The sequence below is a fragment of the Poromitra crassiceps genome (assembly GCF_964638095.1).
Source record: "Poromitra crassiceps genome assembly, chromosome: 16".
NCBI classification, from domain to species: domain Eukaryota; kingdom Metazoa; phylum Chordata; class Actinopteri; order Beryciformes; family Melamphaidae; genus Poromitra; species Poromitra crassiceps.
The window spans coordinates 20,600,683-20,619,246 of NC_139645.1; the positions used below are offsets into that span (position 1 = coordinate 20,600,683).

Consider the following 18,564-nt stretch of genomic DNA (forward strand, 5'->3'; position numbering starts at 1 on the left):
ACTTGCTCCTTGGCAGAGATCTGTGCTCGAGCACATTGCCTCGTGTTTCACTGTAAACGAGTAGGCTATTGTGACAAGCAAACTTTTTCAGTGAAACAAGTTCTCTTGTCACACAATACTCGTTTTACTTATTTGAGGGCATGTATGTTTATCGTTCACGTTCGCTAACCTGTCGGTCTTTAAACTCTTTGAACAGGTCGGGGTGCCTGTCTGCAAGATGTTTAGCCAGGTTCGATGTGTTTGAGCCTTTCGCTTGGGTCGCGTTGAAGCACCTTTTACACACTGGTTTTGATGTGTCCACGGGCTTGCCTTCGCTGTCGGCAACGTAAGCAAAATATTTCCATATTTCGCTTCGTGCATCTGCTTTTTCTACAAGCGTTGGGCGGCTTGCAAGACTAGAAGAAGCCGCTGCCATTTTGGCTGTGTCTGTCCTCCTGTGTGTCGGGGTGCTGCAGTGAGGACTGAAGGACTCGCCATAGAGCGAGCAGAGAGGGAAGGGGGGAAAGTCGGCACGCCCACACATGAAGCAGACAGAGTCAGAGAGAGCTTTTTTTCACCAGTTCAAGGCAACCATTGGTTCAAGGCAACACTGTGTTGCCTTCAAGTGAACTGGGACACAGGCTCTCAACTTTAATGCCGCTGTGTCTCTCTCCTCCGCTAACAAAAACCACGGTCGCACACTGACGCAACCCATGACATTTTTTTAAGTATCGGCACTAAATTAACGTGGTATAGTATCCTTTTTAATGGCAGGGAATCGCGGTATGATACTAATACCGGTATACCGTGCAATCCACTACAGTATCCTGTATTGTTGAATCATGTTAAAAATAAATATGCACATCACAACATGTTCCATGTCTGGTCTAGTGGTCTGATGTGGTCTGTATCAATTTAAAGAATACAGTATATCCAGACAGACAAGCTGCATTCTTAATCATTCATCCAACCAACCTGTATTTTCATCAGAAGGATAATAAGATTAAAATATTGGTTTTGATGGACTAAAATACTTGGACTAAGATACGACTAAAATGTCAACAGTTTTTGTTGACTAAAACTAGACTAAAATAGTTATTGGTTTCTTTGACTAAGATAAGACTAAAATACTCAAGACTTTTAGTCGACTAAACTTGACTAAATAAAAACAGAATGAGGTTGACTAAATATGATAAAAACTTACAAGGACATTTTGAAACTGGACTAAGACTAAGACTGACTAAAAAAATAGCCGTCAAAATTAACACTACGTGCCACTGGTTACCCCTTCGTGTGCCAGAGGTGGCACCCGTGCCATAGGTTGCTGACCCCTGATATAGCCTAATGCAACACTATAATGTTCTTGTTGCATTTTATTCTGGCGATAGGGTTAGAAAACGATGTGCCAAATGCGCCTGTTTGCACATCGCGCAAAAAAACGTCAAATAGTGATCACGTTAACATTTAACACATTCACTGCCAGCTGTTTTTTTTTACTGTAGGTAGCTTCTGCCAGAGGGTTTTTTTGAGGATTCTGGCTCATCTTTCAAGACCTGAGGATTCTTTTCTGCTAAGATTTTGTGAACACAAAATATCTAAAAAGAACTAATAGAATGTGTGCTTTCTCTGTCTAAAAGAGTTAGTTTGTAGAGTTAGTAGTTATGTAGGCATTAGCACTTGAATACAGCATGGTTTCAGCGTCTGAAAATTTAAGCTGAGATAAATAGCTTTTTGTGAAATTCGATAGAACAGTCACTTTAACCATTCATTTTTGGCATCAGTAAGACGTCAGACATCTAAACAATAGTTTTGAACAGTAATTTCCTCCATAACAGCAGGAAACACCCCTCTCCTTCAAACTCCTCCCTCCGTGTGTGTTCTTCTTGGCTGCAGCGGGCGTGTCACAAGCTCGTTTCTATTGCTGCTGCTGCTGTGCCTGTCTGCTGGCGGCCGCTGGGCAAGTCTGGATGGGCTCGCTCGTTTCTTGGAGTTTCGGTTGAGAGCTTTGATGAAGCTTTTGCGATTCTGGTCTTATTTATGCTGCGTGTTTCAAAGTGTGTTCCACCCGTAATCTATTATGCAAATTTGCAATCCCTCACCGCCAGCAATCAGCGCGAAAGCGAAAGCGTTTTCGCCAATCCATTCTACAGTATGAGAATGGTTTCATCGCGCATTCCCCTGCAGTTTTGGCTCTGCTTTTTCTAGTCTGGGAGAGCACTGTCGCCACTTAGTGGGTCGGTGGAATGGGTTGTACACGTTCGGTGGCTCCAATGTTTATATAAGAGATGTAAAAGGGTTAGATGCACATCCCACGGTCAAAAAAAAAAAAAAAAAAAAATTGACGTATTAACACGTCATTGGCAGTCAACCGTTGGATTTTTTTTGACGTATTAACACGTCATTGGCAGTGAACGTGTTAAACGCTTGAAAATGTGATTTTACAAGTGGGATTCAATCACTCCGCTTTCAATGTATTTCTCCCCACAAAAGTAATGTCTCGAATATAGAATATACAATATAACAGAAGCAATCTTTATCTTCTTCTTCTTTATCTTTATTGTTTATTGAAGCAGGGACAGTACACTAGTGTTTATTTTGTCGACTATTTTTTTATTTAGTCTTAGTCTTAGTCCCGTGTTAAATGTCCTTGTTAGTCTTTATCATATTTAGTCAACCTCATCCTGTTTTAATTTAGTCAAGTTTTAGTCGACTAAAAGTTTGAGCATTTTAGTCTCCGCTTAGTCAAATAAAACCATAAGTATTTTAGTCTAGTTTTAGTCAATGAAAACTGTTGAATCTGCTGATGCGCTTGCACTGGTAATTCGAAGCAGTGTTGGCAACTCTTTCCCAGGAAAAGTAGCTAATGGTGACTCTGCCCACCCGGGCCAGTGTCGGCGTATGGCGGTAGCAACGACAAGTGGACCGTATTTACAGTCCCTGCTCAGCCCGCAGCTGAGGGGAGAATGGAGGGAGGCTGGCTGTGCTGTGTGGAAAGCACTCAGGCTTCTCTGGATGTAGACACACTGGTGAAAGTGGGCCGGAACCGTCCGGTCCCACATGGAAAGAATCTATATGAACATATATGCAACTATATGCAACCTATATGCAACCTATATGCAGCATATATGAGCATATAGGCCATATATATGCCGCATATAGGTTGCATATAGGCCAGATTTAGGTGCATATATGCGCATATAGGCCACATTTATGCCGCATATAGGTTGCATATAGGCCAGATTCAGGTGCATATAAGTGCATATACCGGGCATATAGGTCTCCTATAGCTTCTTTATATCCACATATAGGTACTATATGTGCACATACAGGGCATATATGTCTCCTATATAGCTTCTTTATATACACATAAAGGCCCTATATGTTCATAATACAGGTCATATAGGTCTCACTTCTTTATATCCACATATAGGCCATATATGTACACAATACAAGGTATATGCCTCCTATATAGGTCATTTACAAATCTGTTTGTATACACTGTGTCATAATCCATATATACCCAGCGAGCACAAAACGTTTTTTCAACGTTGATTTTTAGTTTAAATCTGGGTGATATTGGGTTTGAACGTCTAAGACCTAATTTCACCCTCTTTTCAACCGGCTAAAATGCGGTTACAACGTAAACGTGTAAAAAAACACAATTTGGTTCATCATATTGTTAAAACATTTGTTGTAGTTTGGAATAGAGACAATATTGATAGTGTGTGAATTGGCATTTTATTGTCTTTTATTGTGTAATTGAGAGTTGAAATCTGGTCTACACGAAAACTACATTTCAACGCATTTTATGTCACATGAAATATCATAAATATGGGACTATAGGCTATGTGGTGCCAGCAAAAAGCTTCCAGGACACAACTATGGTTAATAGTTTAGCGCAATACTATAAAATAATGAATTCAGTTCCTGCAGCAACGCGCATGCGCAAGTACTTACTAGCTGTGACTGACTAGACCAAAGCAAGTCTGCACCGGTCTGCACCAAGTGCGGAACGAGGTGCTCTGGGCACACTATGTTATTGTAACACGAGGCTCTGTGTAGGCCTACCTCCTGAGTCTCTGGTGTTAAATGAAGTTAACCTCTGAAGCCGTACAGCCTACAGACTATAGATGCACACACACACACAACATAATTTTAGTCTGTTACATAATATGACTCGTACGCATCACATAAAATAACTTGTCCTCCCGATCGCTGACAATTGTGTAGTCTACGTTGTGTGCGAGAGAGTATATAATGTTATACTAACTCTCTGGTTAGTATAAGAAAATGTATAGCTCAGCATGTAGAGCGCAGTGGCTTGAACCTTGGAGAACGGGGTTCGAATCTTGTGTGCGCTGCTAAATTTTTAATTTAAGATCCTACATATAGGTACATATATGTACATAGGTTTCCCATATATGGTGCATACATAAAATTGGCCAATTTCCTATATTATATGTACATATAGGTACATATATGTACCTATACATACATATAGGTACATATATGTACATATAATATAGGAAATCGGCCAATTTTATGTATGCACCATATATGGGAAAACTATATGTGGCCCTATATTAAAACATATAGGGTACATATAGATTCTTTCCATGTGGGGTGCGCAGTTCTGGTAAGACTTTCGGTGCCTGAACGCCGTTGGGGGAAGACATGCAGCTGCCTGTCAATCAAAATCCGATTGTTGCAGAGTGCAGTCGATCCATAATTTCCAACAAGGAAATGCATGGCTGACGTTATGTCATTACTAATAAACAACAGTCTCTCTCATAAATTGCTTCTAAATTGTGCCGTGTATTAGACCTGGCTGTCAGTGGTTTTTAATCCGTGCTGTGTATGCTGATTTGCGCTTCCAGCACGCAGCTCCTGAATGCGCTGCTGCTGCCTGCGCTGCTGCTGCCTGCACTGGGCTGTGTCAAGTCTAGTCTCGCTTGCGGCTTGCCTCCGCTCCGCCAACAAAAACAGTTCCACCAGGATTGCACGAGTGTAGTTCCCAAGCAAGCAAGCAAGCAGAAACGGTAATATTTCCAACCACTGAGAGGCAGGCAGGCAGCGATGTGCCGCAAGGCATGGGTTTACTTTGTGGCAATTGTGGGGCGAGTAGCCTAAGCTAACAGGCTGGAGGAGGCGCAGTGAAATGGAGTGATACACACGAAGCGCTGTGAAATGGAGTGATAGCCTACACACACAGTGAAGTGCCAGCGCTGTTAACGTGAAATGGATGGCGGTAGGCAACTCTTGTCCAATCAAATTACTCGGCCGGAACTAACTGTGGTATAAAGGTGCGTTTGATTTATTGTTCCCGGACATTTTGCGACCAAATGCACCTACTTTATTAATGCAATTTGCACCGGGCAGCGGGCAAGGATGGATAATAAACGAGCCCAACATGTTTGCCATTGTTTTCAGAACAAAAGGAGCAGAAACATGCAACGAACAATAACTCAAATGTTTAAGAGGAAGGAGAGAGATAAAGAAGCAGATAATGGGCTAAAGTTAGAAGAAGAGAGCAAATTGAGGGCCAGAGGGAAGAGGCAGAGCCTCTGCAAAATGAAAACCCACCCTCAGATGCAAATACAGGTGATGATGCTAATTTAGACCAGAGAATGGACATGAAGTTAGCTTAATTAGCAAACTAGACAGTGGCTTACTCAGAACACAGTCTGTGTGCATACAGTACAACATTTTGTATGTATCCTACACATTGTAGGATACATTTTGAGATATTTTATTTTACTAATAATCTGGTCATTAATTTATCTGCCCACTGTTCTGACAATTCAAAGACAGAGACTGTTTGACTGTTGATGAATTTAGTTGTAAATGTTATTCTAATTTAATTAAAACAGTTGAGGGCCAGAGGGAGGAAGAGGAGACTCAACAAGAAGCAGCAGGTCCCTCCTCAGAAGAAAGAACAGGCGATGGGGGTGGGAGGAGAACAATATGAAACGATGAAGGTTGGGGTAGTAGCCTATAGTTCCTGCAAGAAATTCAAACCACTTTCACCCCTGTGTAGACAAGCAAGTAGCTGTACATTTTGGGAACACAATGCCTCATACACATAGATAAGACCCTTAGCTAAGACTGGGCGGGTTCTGTTGTAACTACTGTAAATGTTTTTGAGACAGCTAAATGTCAGCTAGATCTATAATGCTGCAGCACAGGAACCTGAACTGCTGCATTGAGGGGGGGGGGGCAGTCTATAATTAGTGTTAATTTTGTCGTCTATTTTTAAATTTAGTCGTAGTCTTAGTCCTGTGTCAAATGTCGTTGTTAGTTTTTATCATATTTAGTCAACCTCATCCTCTTTTTGTTTAGTCAAGTTTTAGTCTACTAAAAGTTTGAGTATTTTAGTCTCGTCTTAGTCAATGAAACTAAAAGTCTGAACATTTTAGTCTCGTCTTAGTCTTGGGGAAAAAGGTGGTCGACTAACATTTTTCGTCATAGTTTTCGTCGACGAAATTAACACTACAGTACACAATAAATATATTGCACCAGAGATAGCTAAAAGCTAAATTGCATCTGTAGTCCCTGGGCACACAGAGTCCTGTGCGCACACAGTACATATCAAATACAGCAATTAAAGGAAAAAAATGATACTTACTATTAGCAAGATACAACATATACAATGCGCATAACAGTAAAAATAGAACATAGAGGTAGATAGCTATTCTACCTCAACACACCTAACGTCATCAACACCTCCACACGCTCGCTCAGTCAGTCCACGCTTTGGACATGAGCCTGATACCTTCTAAACAAGAGGCGCTCTGCGAGCGACACGGACACGGTACTTTGGGCTTGGGTCTGTAAGATCTGTGTTCACGCTCACAACGGACAACTGTGTCTATACATACAGCCCATCCAAGTGATGTGTGGATCTGTTCAGGAGTTCACTGCAGGTTTAGAAAGGGCATGCAGCCTGTTGTCATCAGACAGGGTACAGTATAACAGTGCTCTTACCTTGTGTCTGAAGGTCCAGGTTCATTACTGAAGTCTGGAGGATCACCTATAGACCAGTCACTCTTCATAGACAGACAGCTGGGTACTGGAGACTCTGCTCTCTGTCTGTGGTGCTGAACTCTGGAAACACAAATGTTTTATACATATCATTAGTTCTAGTAAAGACAGAAAACTATCCTGCAATGTTGCACATCATCCGTTTTTCTGCACATCTGGAGTTTTTGATAACATGGCCTTTTGATGAGTGTCCAGGATGCCAGATCTCATCATTTGTTATATACAAACAATACGTGTAGTAGTTTGATATTTAATAATTTAATAAATTTAATAAATTTAATAATTTTCATAATTATATATGTATATGAAGTTCTAACGGAAGTTCAGTCAGGAAGACTATGATCTGCACTTTGCTCTTCCTCAGTTCACTTCTTATTTCTCCACCCCTTCAAATCTGATCACGTGCTCAAAATAGCCTGTCAACTTCCAGGCTTCAATTGACCTATCGCTAAGCCACGCCCCGAATGCAGACTAGCCAATCACAGCACGTGCAGCTCTACAATACACTCGGACATTCTCAGCTTAGAGTTCCATAGAGAAGCACTAGAAAACGCGAGTTTCCTCTGGTTTTATGCAAACTCCACACAGAAAGGCCCTTTTGACGACCCCACCCGGGCGGTGGGCACTCGAGGACATGTGGACGGGCACGCATTCCTTCAGCGTTCACAGCGTCCCAGGTGAGAATCGAACCCAGGACCTCCTAGCTGTGAGGCGACAGCTCTACCACTGAGCCACCATGCCCCCAAATGGGGGTTATGGGGTTTTATACATTTATAAGTTGAAAAAATGGTCAAACGATGTGCATGGGGGTAAATGCAACATTACGAGGTATCCTGGGAGGCCAGGCAATTGATAATATTAAACTAGTAAACGTAGATCCACTCACATCCACAATGCTACTGTTTTGGAGTTAAATCTGCAATCGGGGTGACAGCGAGAGGACGAGTCTTCTCCCTCATTTGGCTTCCATGATCCAAAAGGTATCATAAAATCATTATTTATTTATTTATTTTTTATTTAACCTTTATTTAACCAGGAAGTCCCTTGAGATTGAAATCTCTTTTCCGAGGGAGACCTGGCCAAGACAGGTCAGTTACAAGTCAGTTACAGTTACAAAATTAAAATTAAAATACAAATAAAACAGACAATTTATACAAACATCGAATACACAAGAGACTAAAATCCAACTCAGTTTAGGCAGTTGCATTTCTCGGTTACAAAGACTTTTAACATGGCTTTAAATGTCCCCAAAGAGACTAGGTTAGTTAGATGAAGAGAGCTCTGCAGATTATTCCAGGACCAGGGAGCAGCTCTGTGGAAACTCTTGGGACCTGGTATGAAAGCCACCTGGTGGAACGAAGCTGTATAGTGATGGAGGTCTGCGTCAGGAGATTACATCAATATAAAGGGATCATGGTATTCAGAAAGTCGGCAAAATAAAATGCTGAATTATGCGAGTTTCCAGTCATTACGTTATGCGCGTGGAGTTGGTGAAGAGGTAGAGAGGAGAGGCTGGCCAGCGAGACTAGTGAAGAGGAGGCACATTGATTGATGTGATTACAACATCGCCAGACACCAGTCAAACCCTAAAACGAGGGAATTAATCCCGTTCTCCAAATAAATGTGAGGTAGTCTAAAGAGAAAAGATCCAGGAGGAAAACATGATGTTAAAAGCTGTAAACTGTGCCTCTGCTGATCTGCTACACCACCACCCATGCGTGCGTGCCGTTGTCTCGCTACCGGGCAGCCGTTAATGTCGAGCCCTGTATCAGCAAATCGGATTTGCCTGTAATGTGAACATGGCCTAAGTGTCCAAATGTTCATGTCATTCTGGCCAATACTCCACTTCTGTTATAGCATTTCAGTCTGGAATATGGAATATCTTTCAATAATCTATGATTTAGCTGCTAAATTGTCAAATACCGCCGTCTGCTTGCTACCCAGGCACTTATATGTATGTACTTAACTAACTAACTATCCGGTGTGCACAACATTGTCAGACTAAACTCCGGCTGACACCCCAAAAACCTACAATCCGCTACAGAAAAATGTATATTGATTGTTTATTAACTGGCCCCTGGCCTTCTATCATTTCACGAAAGTGGCCCCCGGGCAAAGCAAGTTGAGTATCCCTGGCCTGGCCTACATAGTCCTGTTCAAAAAGGCTGGCTTTACTACTCACTCCCTTGATTTCTAAGTAGTTCTGATCTTGGAACATTAAATGATTGTGAGTCACATTAATTGTGAGTAACGAGCAGATGTGAGTTTTTCTCCCCTCGCTCTCTCCTTCCCTCTCTCAAATTTAGCTAGAAGCCAAGGTATGGCGGCTGCCATAGCTTTCCATACTGAAATGACACATTTGGCCTCCAAATTGCCATAGTTTTTGCACCTAATTTAGTGGTTGTATTTTGCCTAGCACAGAAATAACTTGACAGGCTGTGATGTACTTTTAGATGTTTCAATACAGACATCACATGAAACCCATGACCAAAATATGCATACACCCTGCCCCACCATCTAATTTCCCTCTACTGCCTACTACAGGCAGATAAGAGGATTACCTGGCTTTGTTCATGTAAATACACCACTAGCTTAGAGTGTCTGTCACATTTGCTGAATGTCCTATCCACCTTGGCTGCTCCCCCCTCAAATGTCCCTCTATCTGCAAAAGCAATACTACAGAAAGACGAGGATGATCTCTGTTTATGTAAAGTAACCATTCAACTGTTGATGTCTCAGAAACTGCCTCTGTATTGATCTTGATTATCATATGGTCTTTGAGATGGTGGGGACAAGATAAAACTCTCTCGTAACTCTCTCGTAACGGACAAGCCCGTCTTTTATTGTCACACGAACACCACAACACATGCATGCGGCCACAACACACTCATGCTGACGGTGGCCGGTGAAAAGTGTCCTCTGCATTTAACCCATCCAGGCATGTCCTTTCCTCCGGGGGGCAGGCCAGGAGCAGTGGTCGCTTTCTCGTACAGCGCCCGGGGACCAACTTCGGATGTTGTCGTCACTGGTCGGATGACGATGACGATCTGATCTTCTGCATGTTTTTAGTGGGGGGGTTATATACGGAGGAGCCCCCTGGGGGGTACGGGGAGAACATGCAAACTCCACACAGAGAGAAAGGCCCTTACGACGAGATACCCCACCTGGGCAGTAGGCACTGAAGATATGGGGGGGAACACAACCACAGCGCCCACAGTGTCCCAGGCGAGAATCGAACCCAGGACCTTCTGACTGTGAGGCGACAGCGCTACTGACTGCGCCACCGTACCCCCGGATGGGAGACAATGTGCATGTGACCTCTAGTGACTGGCCTGACACGCCCCCCCGATACGCCCCCCGGCCCCCCCAAGTTCAGATGCGTTCCGCTGCCTATGCCACAAACTAACGTTGCACGTCCATATTTGTAATAAGATCGATGTGCGAGCATAGCCGTGGCAAAGTACTTTTAATTGGTGGGTGCTGCTCGAGGGGGGGGGGGGTGTTGGTACTGGCTCGTGGAACCAGATTTACGATGACATAAGGACAGACGATGTCGTTTACTCTGGAATAAAAAATAGGCTCCACACCATCGACATGCTCCACACACACGAGCAGCGAGGCTAAACTTTCCAGAGGAAAAAAGCAGCACGGAGATTCTGGAATAAAACAGGAGGAGACAGCTGTCAAGTGCAATAGCCATATAAGCAAGCACCTCCATATGACAGACACGTCTTATCCTTCTTCTGCTAGAACCGCCCAACTCTTCCTTGGATTGGGTTAGGTTAGTGTCCTCTAGTAAGAGAGTGGCGTCAGCGGAGGACCAAAATGCGAGACTCATTAGCCAATGAACAGCCAGGAATGGGTCTCGCGCTACTTTTGCATGCTAAAATAAAGCTGATAATGTACAATTTGATTCAAGGGATGAAAACCCCTTTCAAAGTACAACACAAACTGTCTATTTTGCTGCAACTAGACAGTGCTGCTTTTTTTACTCAAGAGTTCCACTTTCTACTTCCTGGAAAAAAACTGGCCCATTGGAGTGAATGGAGATGTCGGAACTCTTCTATTCTACAACAGCATGAGTGAATACTGGATTCTGATTGGCTAGCAACAGTGGTAAATACGCCAACAACCCACAGTTCGGCTCCAACCGCAATATCACTCCGTTCCCTGTGCTGACTCCGCCCACTGTTAGCCTGCAGTCTGCAAATCTTCAACAAGGAAATGGCCGATCTCTAACACAAGAAAATGTCTGATTTCGTAGTAACGTTTGATTTACTGGGTGGATTGAGTTTTGAGCAGTGGTTAGATGAAGATGAAGGTGAAGTGAACAAAGAACGACATGGTGAAATTGGGGAGAGAGAACTGGTTGAGCTTGAGTTGTCACGAGTTCGGACTAGCGGGATGTCGGACTAACGGGAGGTCGGACTAGCGCCCGGACCCCGAACCTGGGACTGTCAAACAAACAAACGCCCTCTGCCGTCACCAGATATCAACACACCACCACCATAACGGGCTGCTTTAGATAACTGTTTAAATAACTGTACTTTTACAGGCAATGTATCAATAACTGTGAATCCCGTTAAGGAATAGGTTAGTTGTTTTTTGGCTCAAAGGCAACTAAATGTTTAGTGCAATCATTGATCTTGTGTATGGAACTATATTCTGTGGCGGAAGGATAAATGTATTCTGAAACCAGTAATGATTGTAAATAAATGAATTGGATGTTACAATTGTGTATTTTTTATTTTGGTAGCTGTTGTAGAAAACAAATTTACCACTCGAGGATCGGGGGTTGTGGGCTGATTTACCACTGGTACAGGGTTTATAGCACTCGGCTTCGCCTCGTGCCACAACCCTGTACCAGTGGTAAATCAGCCCACAACCCCCTCTCTCTCGTGGTAAATTTGTTACTTATAAGGCTCTGGGTTAGGTTTAGGCATGAGGAGTGACGATTGGTTAGTTTAGGTTAGTAAGCCAATCAAAGGCAGAATAGGGCGGGTCATGCTGTCGGGAGTTTTCTGAAACGGGAGGGGAGGGGATTGACTGGATGGACTGGAGGTATAACGCAGTGAAAGCTCTGGAGAGATTGAAGTCGGCAAAACGGTTAATTGCAGTTAATTAATTTTAACCGGTTACGTTATTAACGGCAGTTAACCGACTTTTGGTTAACTGTTTACATCCCTAACCAGAATATATTACAAATCTGTGCACATGGTTTACTAATCAAGGGGCACGGTTTAGGTGGAAAAGTAAAGCCGTGTCCACTGAGCTACCATATTGTTTTTGTAGCAGGCGACCCATAGGGGGCTCCACAGTTCTCCTTATTGCACTATGTTTATAGAGTAATAATGCTGCTGTGTGTGCAATATTCACTCCTTCAGCACATCAATGTGTCAATTGCTTTCGTCATTGTTCCTGTCATCTTGTCAATGTACAGGTTTGATAGAGAACTAGTGAAATAACTGGTGCCCTCATACATGAGTTTGCATCCCTGACATGAGGAAAATCCTCTGGTGTAAAGTAGAGAGAGAGAGAGAGAGAGAGAGAGAGAGAGAGAGAGAGAGAGAGAGAGAGAGAGAGAGAGAGAGAGAGAGAGAGAGAGAGAGAGAGAGAGAGAGAGAGAGAGAGAGAGAGAGAGAGAGAGAGAGAGAGAGAGAGAGAGGACATGCAGCATTGTGTCTTCATCCTCAGTTAATGATATTGCATCAGGTAGGCTTACAGTATAACAGTCCTCTTACCTTGTGTCTGAAGGTCCAGGTTCATTACTGAAGTCTGGAGGATAATTTTTAGACCAGTCACTCTTCATAGACAGACAGCTGGGTACTGGAGACTCTGCTCTCTGCCTGTGGTGCTGACCTCTGGAAACACAAATGTTTGATACATATATAATATATCATTAATTATAATAATAATAATAATGATAATAATAATAATAATAATAATAATAATAATAATAATAATATATCAATATATCATTAGTTCTAGTAAAGACAGAGAACATTGTTTCTGCAACTCTGCAAAGCAGACATGAAGAGAAATGTACAAAGCAATGAGTGAGGGTTAATTCCAATGCTTCAATTCACTGCAGTGTTCCCCTATATACATTCTGGAGCTCTGGAAATATGGCCGCTGCTGCTGCTGCTGCTGCTGTGTGTTTTGGGGGGGTCGGGGTAGAGGAGAAGAGATGACAATTCAGAATAAAAGACACGCTCGTGCTGTCGCTCGCTGGTGATGAACAAACTCTAAATATCACAGCATGTGTTTGAAGCAGGCTGCAAAAGGAGAAGTACTCAGGGAGAAGATACAGGGTTCCAAAAGCACGCACAAATCGCTTGAGGAACAGTTTCTTCCCGCAGGCCACGAGACTCCTTAACATACACAAATAGTGTAGTAGCCGCACTGTACCGTACTGTAGCTGCTACCATTACGTATGTCTAACGTTTAATTGTATGTTTAATAAGGAATATGCTATTTGCACCTGTATGTCAAATACGCCGAATTTAAAATGCCGAGTTTAATTGTATGTTTAATAAGGAATATGTTATTTGCACCTGTATGTCAAATACGCAGAATTTAAAATGTTTAAGCACGTCTAAAGTATGCACACGACATGTGCACCTATGTGCAGTGAATATGCCACTGTCTCTGACTGGTCTTATCACTATACTGCCTTATTGCTTGATGTGTCTCTTGTTGTTTTTGCACTCATATGCCCTGTTATATTTGTACTATGTTGTAAACGGAGTCCACAGCACAAGAATTTCACACGTGATACTTGTACCATGGAGTGACAATAAAAATCTTGAATCTTGAATCTTGAAAAACAATCCTACATTTTGCACGAGACCAGTGTTGCTAACTTAACGCTTTCTGCTCTATATTTAGCTACTTACCAGACCCCCCTAGGCTAGCGCCTTTATTTCCAAAATGCACCTAGCGCCAAATCTGGCTACTTGTTCTGACCAGGTGAAGCAGTGTTGAATTGAACGGATTTTGCATTTAAATTGGTGTGGCTGCTGCTGGGTTTTCTCTCTCTCTCTCTCTCCTCATCTCTGCCTGTCTGACACACACAGCGCTTCAGTGGAGCCGCTCTCGCTTTTTCACCATACATGAGTTTGCATCCCCGACATGAGGAAAATCCTCTGGTGTAGAGTAGAGAGAGAGAGAGAGAGAGAGAGAGAGAGAGAGAAGACAGAGAGAGTAGAGAGAGAGAGAGAGAGAGAGAGAGAGAGAGAGAGAGAGAGAGAGAGAGAGAGAGAGAGAGTGCGTGTGTGGGACGTACTGAGCTGCAGGAATCGCAGTGTTTATGCGAGACAGACTTTTAATTACATTTTTCAATGTAGACGACATCAGAGATATATTTCAGAAACAATTCTCCACTCCATGAAAAAACCTTCAACGTATTATTTATGTGACAACATGGAGTGGCGATGTGCCAAAAAGTGAGCGCCTGTTTTTACACGTCGCCCAAAAGCCGGCCAGTCAAATAGTGGTCGCAGTGACGTTAAACGGTGGAAAAGGCGATTTTACAAGTGGCATTCAAGTCATATCTGACTAGTTTTCAATTCAGTTCTCCCCACAAAAGTGATCTCTCCAATATACAGTATAGCTATCGGATCAGCAGCCTTTTTGATATGAAGTGTCACTTTCAAATGTGCTTGTCAATCAGAGTTCCACACCAACATTAATGACTCACAAATCAAAATGTAAATCTCTAACAGATCTGTAATGTTATTCCATCAAAAATCAGGACATTGAAATGAAAGCATTCTAGAAGATACACAGCACGGTCTCTCTCTGTCTTCCACGCTGCTATTTTTCATCTGCTGTCTGCAACCAATCAGAGGCAGAGTAGAGTGGGTCACTACCGTAAATATCCTACATAACGTGCCGCGCAACTGCAAATGTCTGAAATGGTAATTTGGCACTTCAACATCAAAAATCAATAAAAAATAAATTTCACACTTGCTACTGTGCGCTGCCCTGCCACTGCTTACCCCTTTGTGTGCCAGAGGTGGCACCCGTGCCATAGGTTGCTGACCCCTGATATAGCCTAATCAATGCAACACTATAATGTTCTTGTTGCATTTTATGCTGGCGATAGGGTTAGAAAACGATGTGCCAAATGCGCCTGTTTGCACATCGCGCAAAAAAAAACATTTAAACGCTTGAAAATGCGATTTTACAAGTGGGATTCTATCATATCCAACACGCTTTCAATGTATTTCTCCCCACAAAAGTAATGTCTGGAATATATAGAATATACAATATAACAGAGGCAATCCATCCTCAACACACCTAACGTCATCAACACCTCCACACGCTCGCTCAGTCAGTCCATGCTTTGGACATGAGCCTGATACCTTCTAAACAAGAGGCGCTCTGCAAGCGACACGACACGGTACTTTGGGCTTGGATCTGTAAGATCTGTGGTCACGCTCACAACGGACAACTGTGTCTATACATACAGCCCATCCAAGTGATGTGTGGATCTGTTCAGGAGTTCACTGCAGGTTTAGAAAGGGCATGCAGCATGTTGTCATCAGACAGGGTACAGTATAACAGTGCTCTCACCTTGTGTCTGAAGGTCCAGGTTCTTTACTGAAGTATGGAGGTTGACCTTTAGACCAGTCACTCTTCATAGACACCCAGCTGGGTACTGGAGACTCTGCTCTCTGCCTGTGGTGCTGACCTCTGGAAACACAAATGTTTCATACATATCATTAGTTCTAGTAAAGAGTTTTTGATAACATGGCCTTTTGATGAGTGTCCAGGATGCCAGATCTCCTCATTTGTTATATACAAACAATACATGTAGTGGTTTGATATTTAATAATTTAATACATTTAATAATTTTCCTAATTATATATGTATATGAAGTTCTAACGGAAGTTCAGTCAGGAAGACTATAATCTGCACTTTGCTCTTCCTCAGTTCACTCCTTATTTCTCCACCCGTTCAAATCTGCTCACATGCTCAAAATAGCCTGTCAACTTCCAGGCTTCAATTGACCTATCGCTAAGCCACGCCCCGAACGCAGGCGAGCCAATCACAGCGCTTGCAGCTCTACAATACACTCGGACATTCTCAGCTTAGAGCTCCATAGAGAAGCACTAGAAAACGTGAGTTTCCTCTGGTTTTATGCAAACTCCACACAGAAAGGCCCTTTTGACGACCCCACCCGGGCGGTGGCCACTCAAGGACATGTGGACGGGCACGCATTCCTTCAGCGTTCACAGCATCCCAGGTGAGAATCGAACCCAGGACCTTCTAGCTGTGAGGCGACAGCTCTACCACTGAGCCACCATGCCCCCAAATGGGGGTTATGGGGTTTTATACATTTATAAGTTGAAAAAATGGTTAAACGATGGGCATGGGGGTAAATGCAACATTACGAGGTATCCTGGGAGGCCAGGCAATTGATAATATTAAACTAGTAAACGTAGATCCACTCACATCCACAATGCTACTGTTTTGGAGTTAAATCTGCAATCGTGGTGACAGCGAGATGAGTTTTCTCCCTCATTTGGCTTCCATGATCCAAAAGGTATCATAAAATCATCCTGGTATTCAGAAAGTCGGCAAAATAAAATGCTGAATTATGTGAGTTTCCAGTCATTACGTTATGCGTGTGGAGTTGGTGAAGAGGTAGAGAGGAGAGGCTGGCCAGCGAGACTAGTGAAGAGGAGGCACATTGATTGATGTGATTATAACCAGTCAAACCCTAAAACGAGGGAATGAATCCCGTTCTCCAAATAAATGTGAGGTAGTCTAAAGAGAAAAGATCCAGGAGGAAAACATGATGTTAAAAGCTGTAAACTATGCTGATCTGCTGATCTGCTACACCACCACCCATGCGTGCGTGCCGTTGTCTCGCTATGAAAAACATCTACATTATTTAAGGTTTCTTGATCATACAGAGGTACATGAAATAGATTACCAGGCGCCACTCTTCAATTCGGCATATATATCCACGGAGAGGCTACTCTAAAGGCCCACACGCACAGGGAGCAAATCTTGATCAAGATCTTCCCCTATAGCGCACTGCAAGCATCAGATCTGAAATGTATAGCCTACACCACAGAATGACAGAACCATCACTATTTGGGGGAAATGGCCACTAATTTATATGTAATCAGGCACAATTGACCGATTAAAAAAAGTTGTTATAGTTTTGAGCCCGGTCATAAGCCTCTCCTAACATGAACTGCGGATTATAACCGTAGAATCAGGTCAGTTACCCTGCTAGACATGACTCAATAAACTGCTCAATCACTTTCTAAACATGGGGAGAAGCTCCGGCGCGGTTTGGAGCACAGTGCTGCTGCCTGCTACTGCAGAGGAAAGGTAGGCTACAAAATAGGCTACAATTCTCTCCTCTCGTCTCGATCAAATGATATGTTTTGAATGCATTTATTCCTAGTATTCTTCTCAGAGATCGACTTTGCAGCGGGAAATATAGCCTATTTTGTGTTCGTCACGTCAATCTGGGCAAGCTTGGGATAGAGGCTGTTGGATCATCCTACCTGTTTCCCGTGCAGAGGAGGAGAGAGAAAAGGCAGCGCTGCAGCGGGAAATGACGCAATTCTGTCCAAATGTATTCTAATCTAATCTCATCATGACATCCAGGGATAGGCTATGTTTTTCTAGCCGATGTGTTTAGAACATTATTGTCACGTTGTAGTCTTGCCAGTGTAGCATATTTAGCCTGCTGTATTTAAACTGCCGTGGGATTTGAGGAACACTTATCGAGACAGAGACGAGATGGGGATGGAAGTGGGCAGAGAGGGAGGGGGGAGCAGAGCACTTTGGTCGCTGCTGGAACCTCGTTTGACGCTCCAAAATGGAAACAGGTTGAGAGTACGAGCGTCAAGACAGTTTGACGCGCGTCAGAACGCTCTTGGTGCTCTTGGTGTTCCCCCGTTTAAAACAATGGGTGGGCTTCCAAACGCTGGGATCTGACGCTCCCTGTGCGTGTGGGCCTTAAGTGTATGTCAATTCTGGATGTGAGTCGTCTGTTATCCCCGCCTGCTGTCTTCCTCCGTTAAAAAGCTTGATTAAAGATTTGCTAAAGCGCACGCACGTATCGCATTTCTTTTTATAGATAGCTTTAAATGCTGTAGGCTACTATACCATGGCATAGTGAAGTACTTTCTGATGGCTTCTAGACGATATCAGGGCTCAAAAAGTTGTGAAGAGCGTCTTGGGATATAACTTTGACAGTGACGGCTGCCATTTATTCTAGTCAGTCTGCCTTGTGTTTGTCTGAGTGAGGACGGGGGGTGGGGCTTAGCGATAGGTCAATTGAATAATCAGCTGTTTGCTGCCTGGTCTCTATTATCCAATAGCATAGCGTCACATCACCTCTCACCCCCACACACCTCCATTGTAAGCCTATCACATTGCTTTTCACCCCTCATCGTAAGCCTATCACATGGCTGTTGTGCTATTAAATATGCTTGTTTCTGTCCATTCAGCCTCTCAACCTTGCTGCTGACAGTCTCTCACACTCCACCTCCCCTTCTCCACCCAGTCTTCACA

The 18,564-nt window shown here is 43.2% G+C and overlaps 2 protein-coding genes across 2 annotated transcripts in view; one reads left to right on the forward strand and one right to left on the reverse strand.

Annotated features, from left to right (window-relative positions):
• The window catches only part of LOC310791504 (uncharacterized protein), a 66,652-nt gene extending 53,814 nt beyond the window's left edge, over window positions 1-12,838 (reverse strand). The window contains exon 1 of the mRNA XM_083653180.1: window positions 12,762-12,838. Within this exon, the coding sequence (XP_083509306.1) occupies window positions 12,762-12,829 (68 nt within the window). The 5' untranslated portion in view covers window positions 12,830-12,838. The remainder of the gene's footprint in view (window positions 1-12,761) is intronic.
• Window positions 1-18,564, forward strand: part of LOC310791316 (tubulin polymerization-promoting protein family member 3-like) — a gene marked incomplete at its 3' end in the record, with an annotated part of 516,176 nt that overhangs the window by 80,708 nt on the left and 416,904 nt on the right. The window lies entirely within an intron of this gene.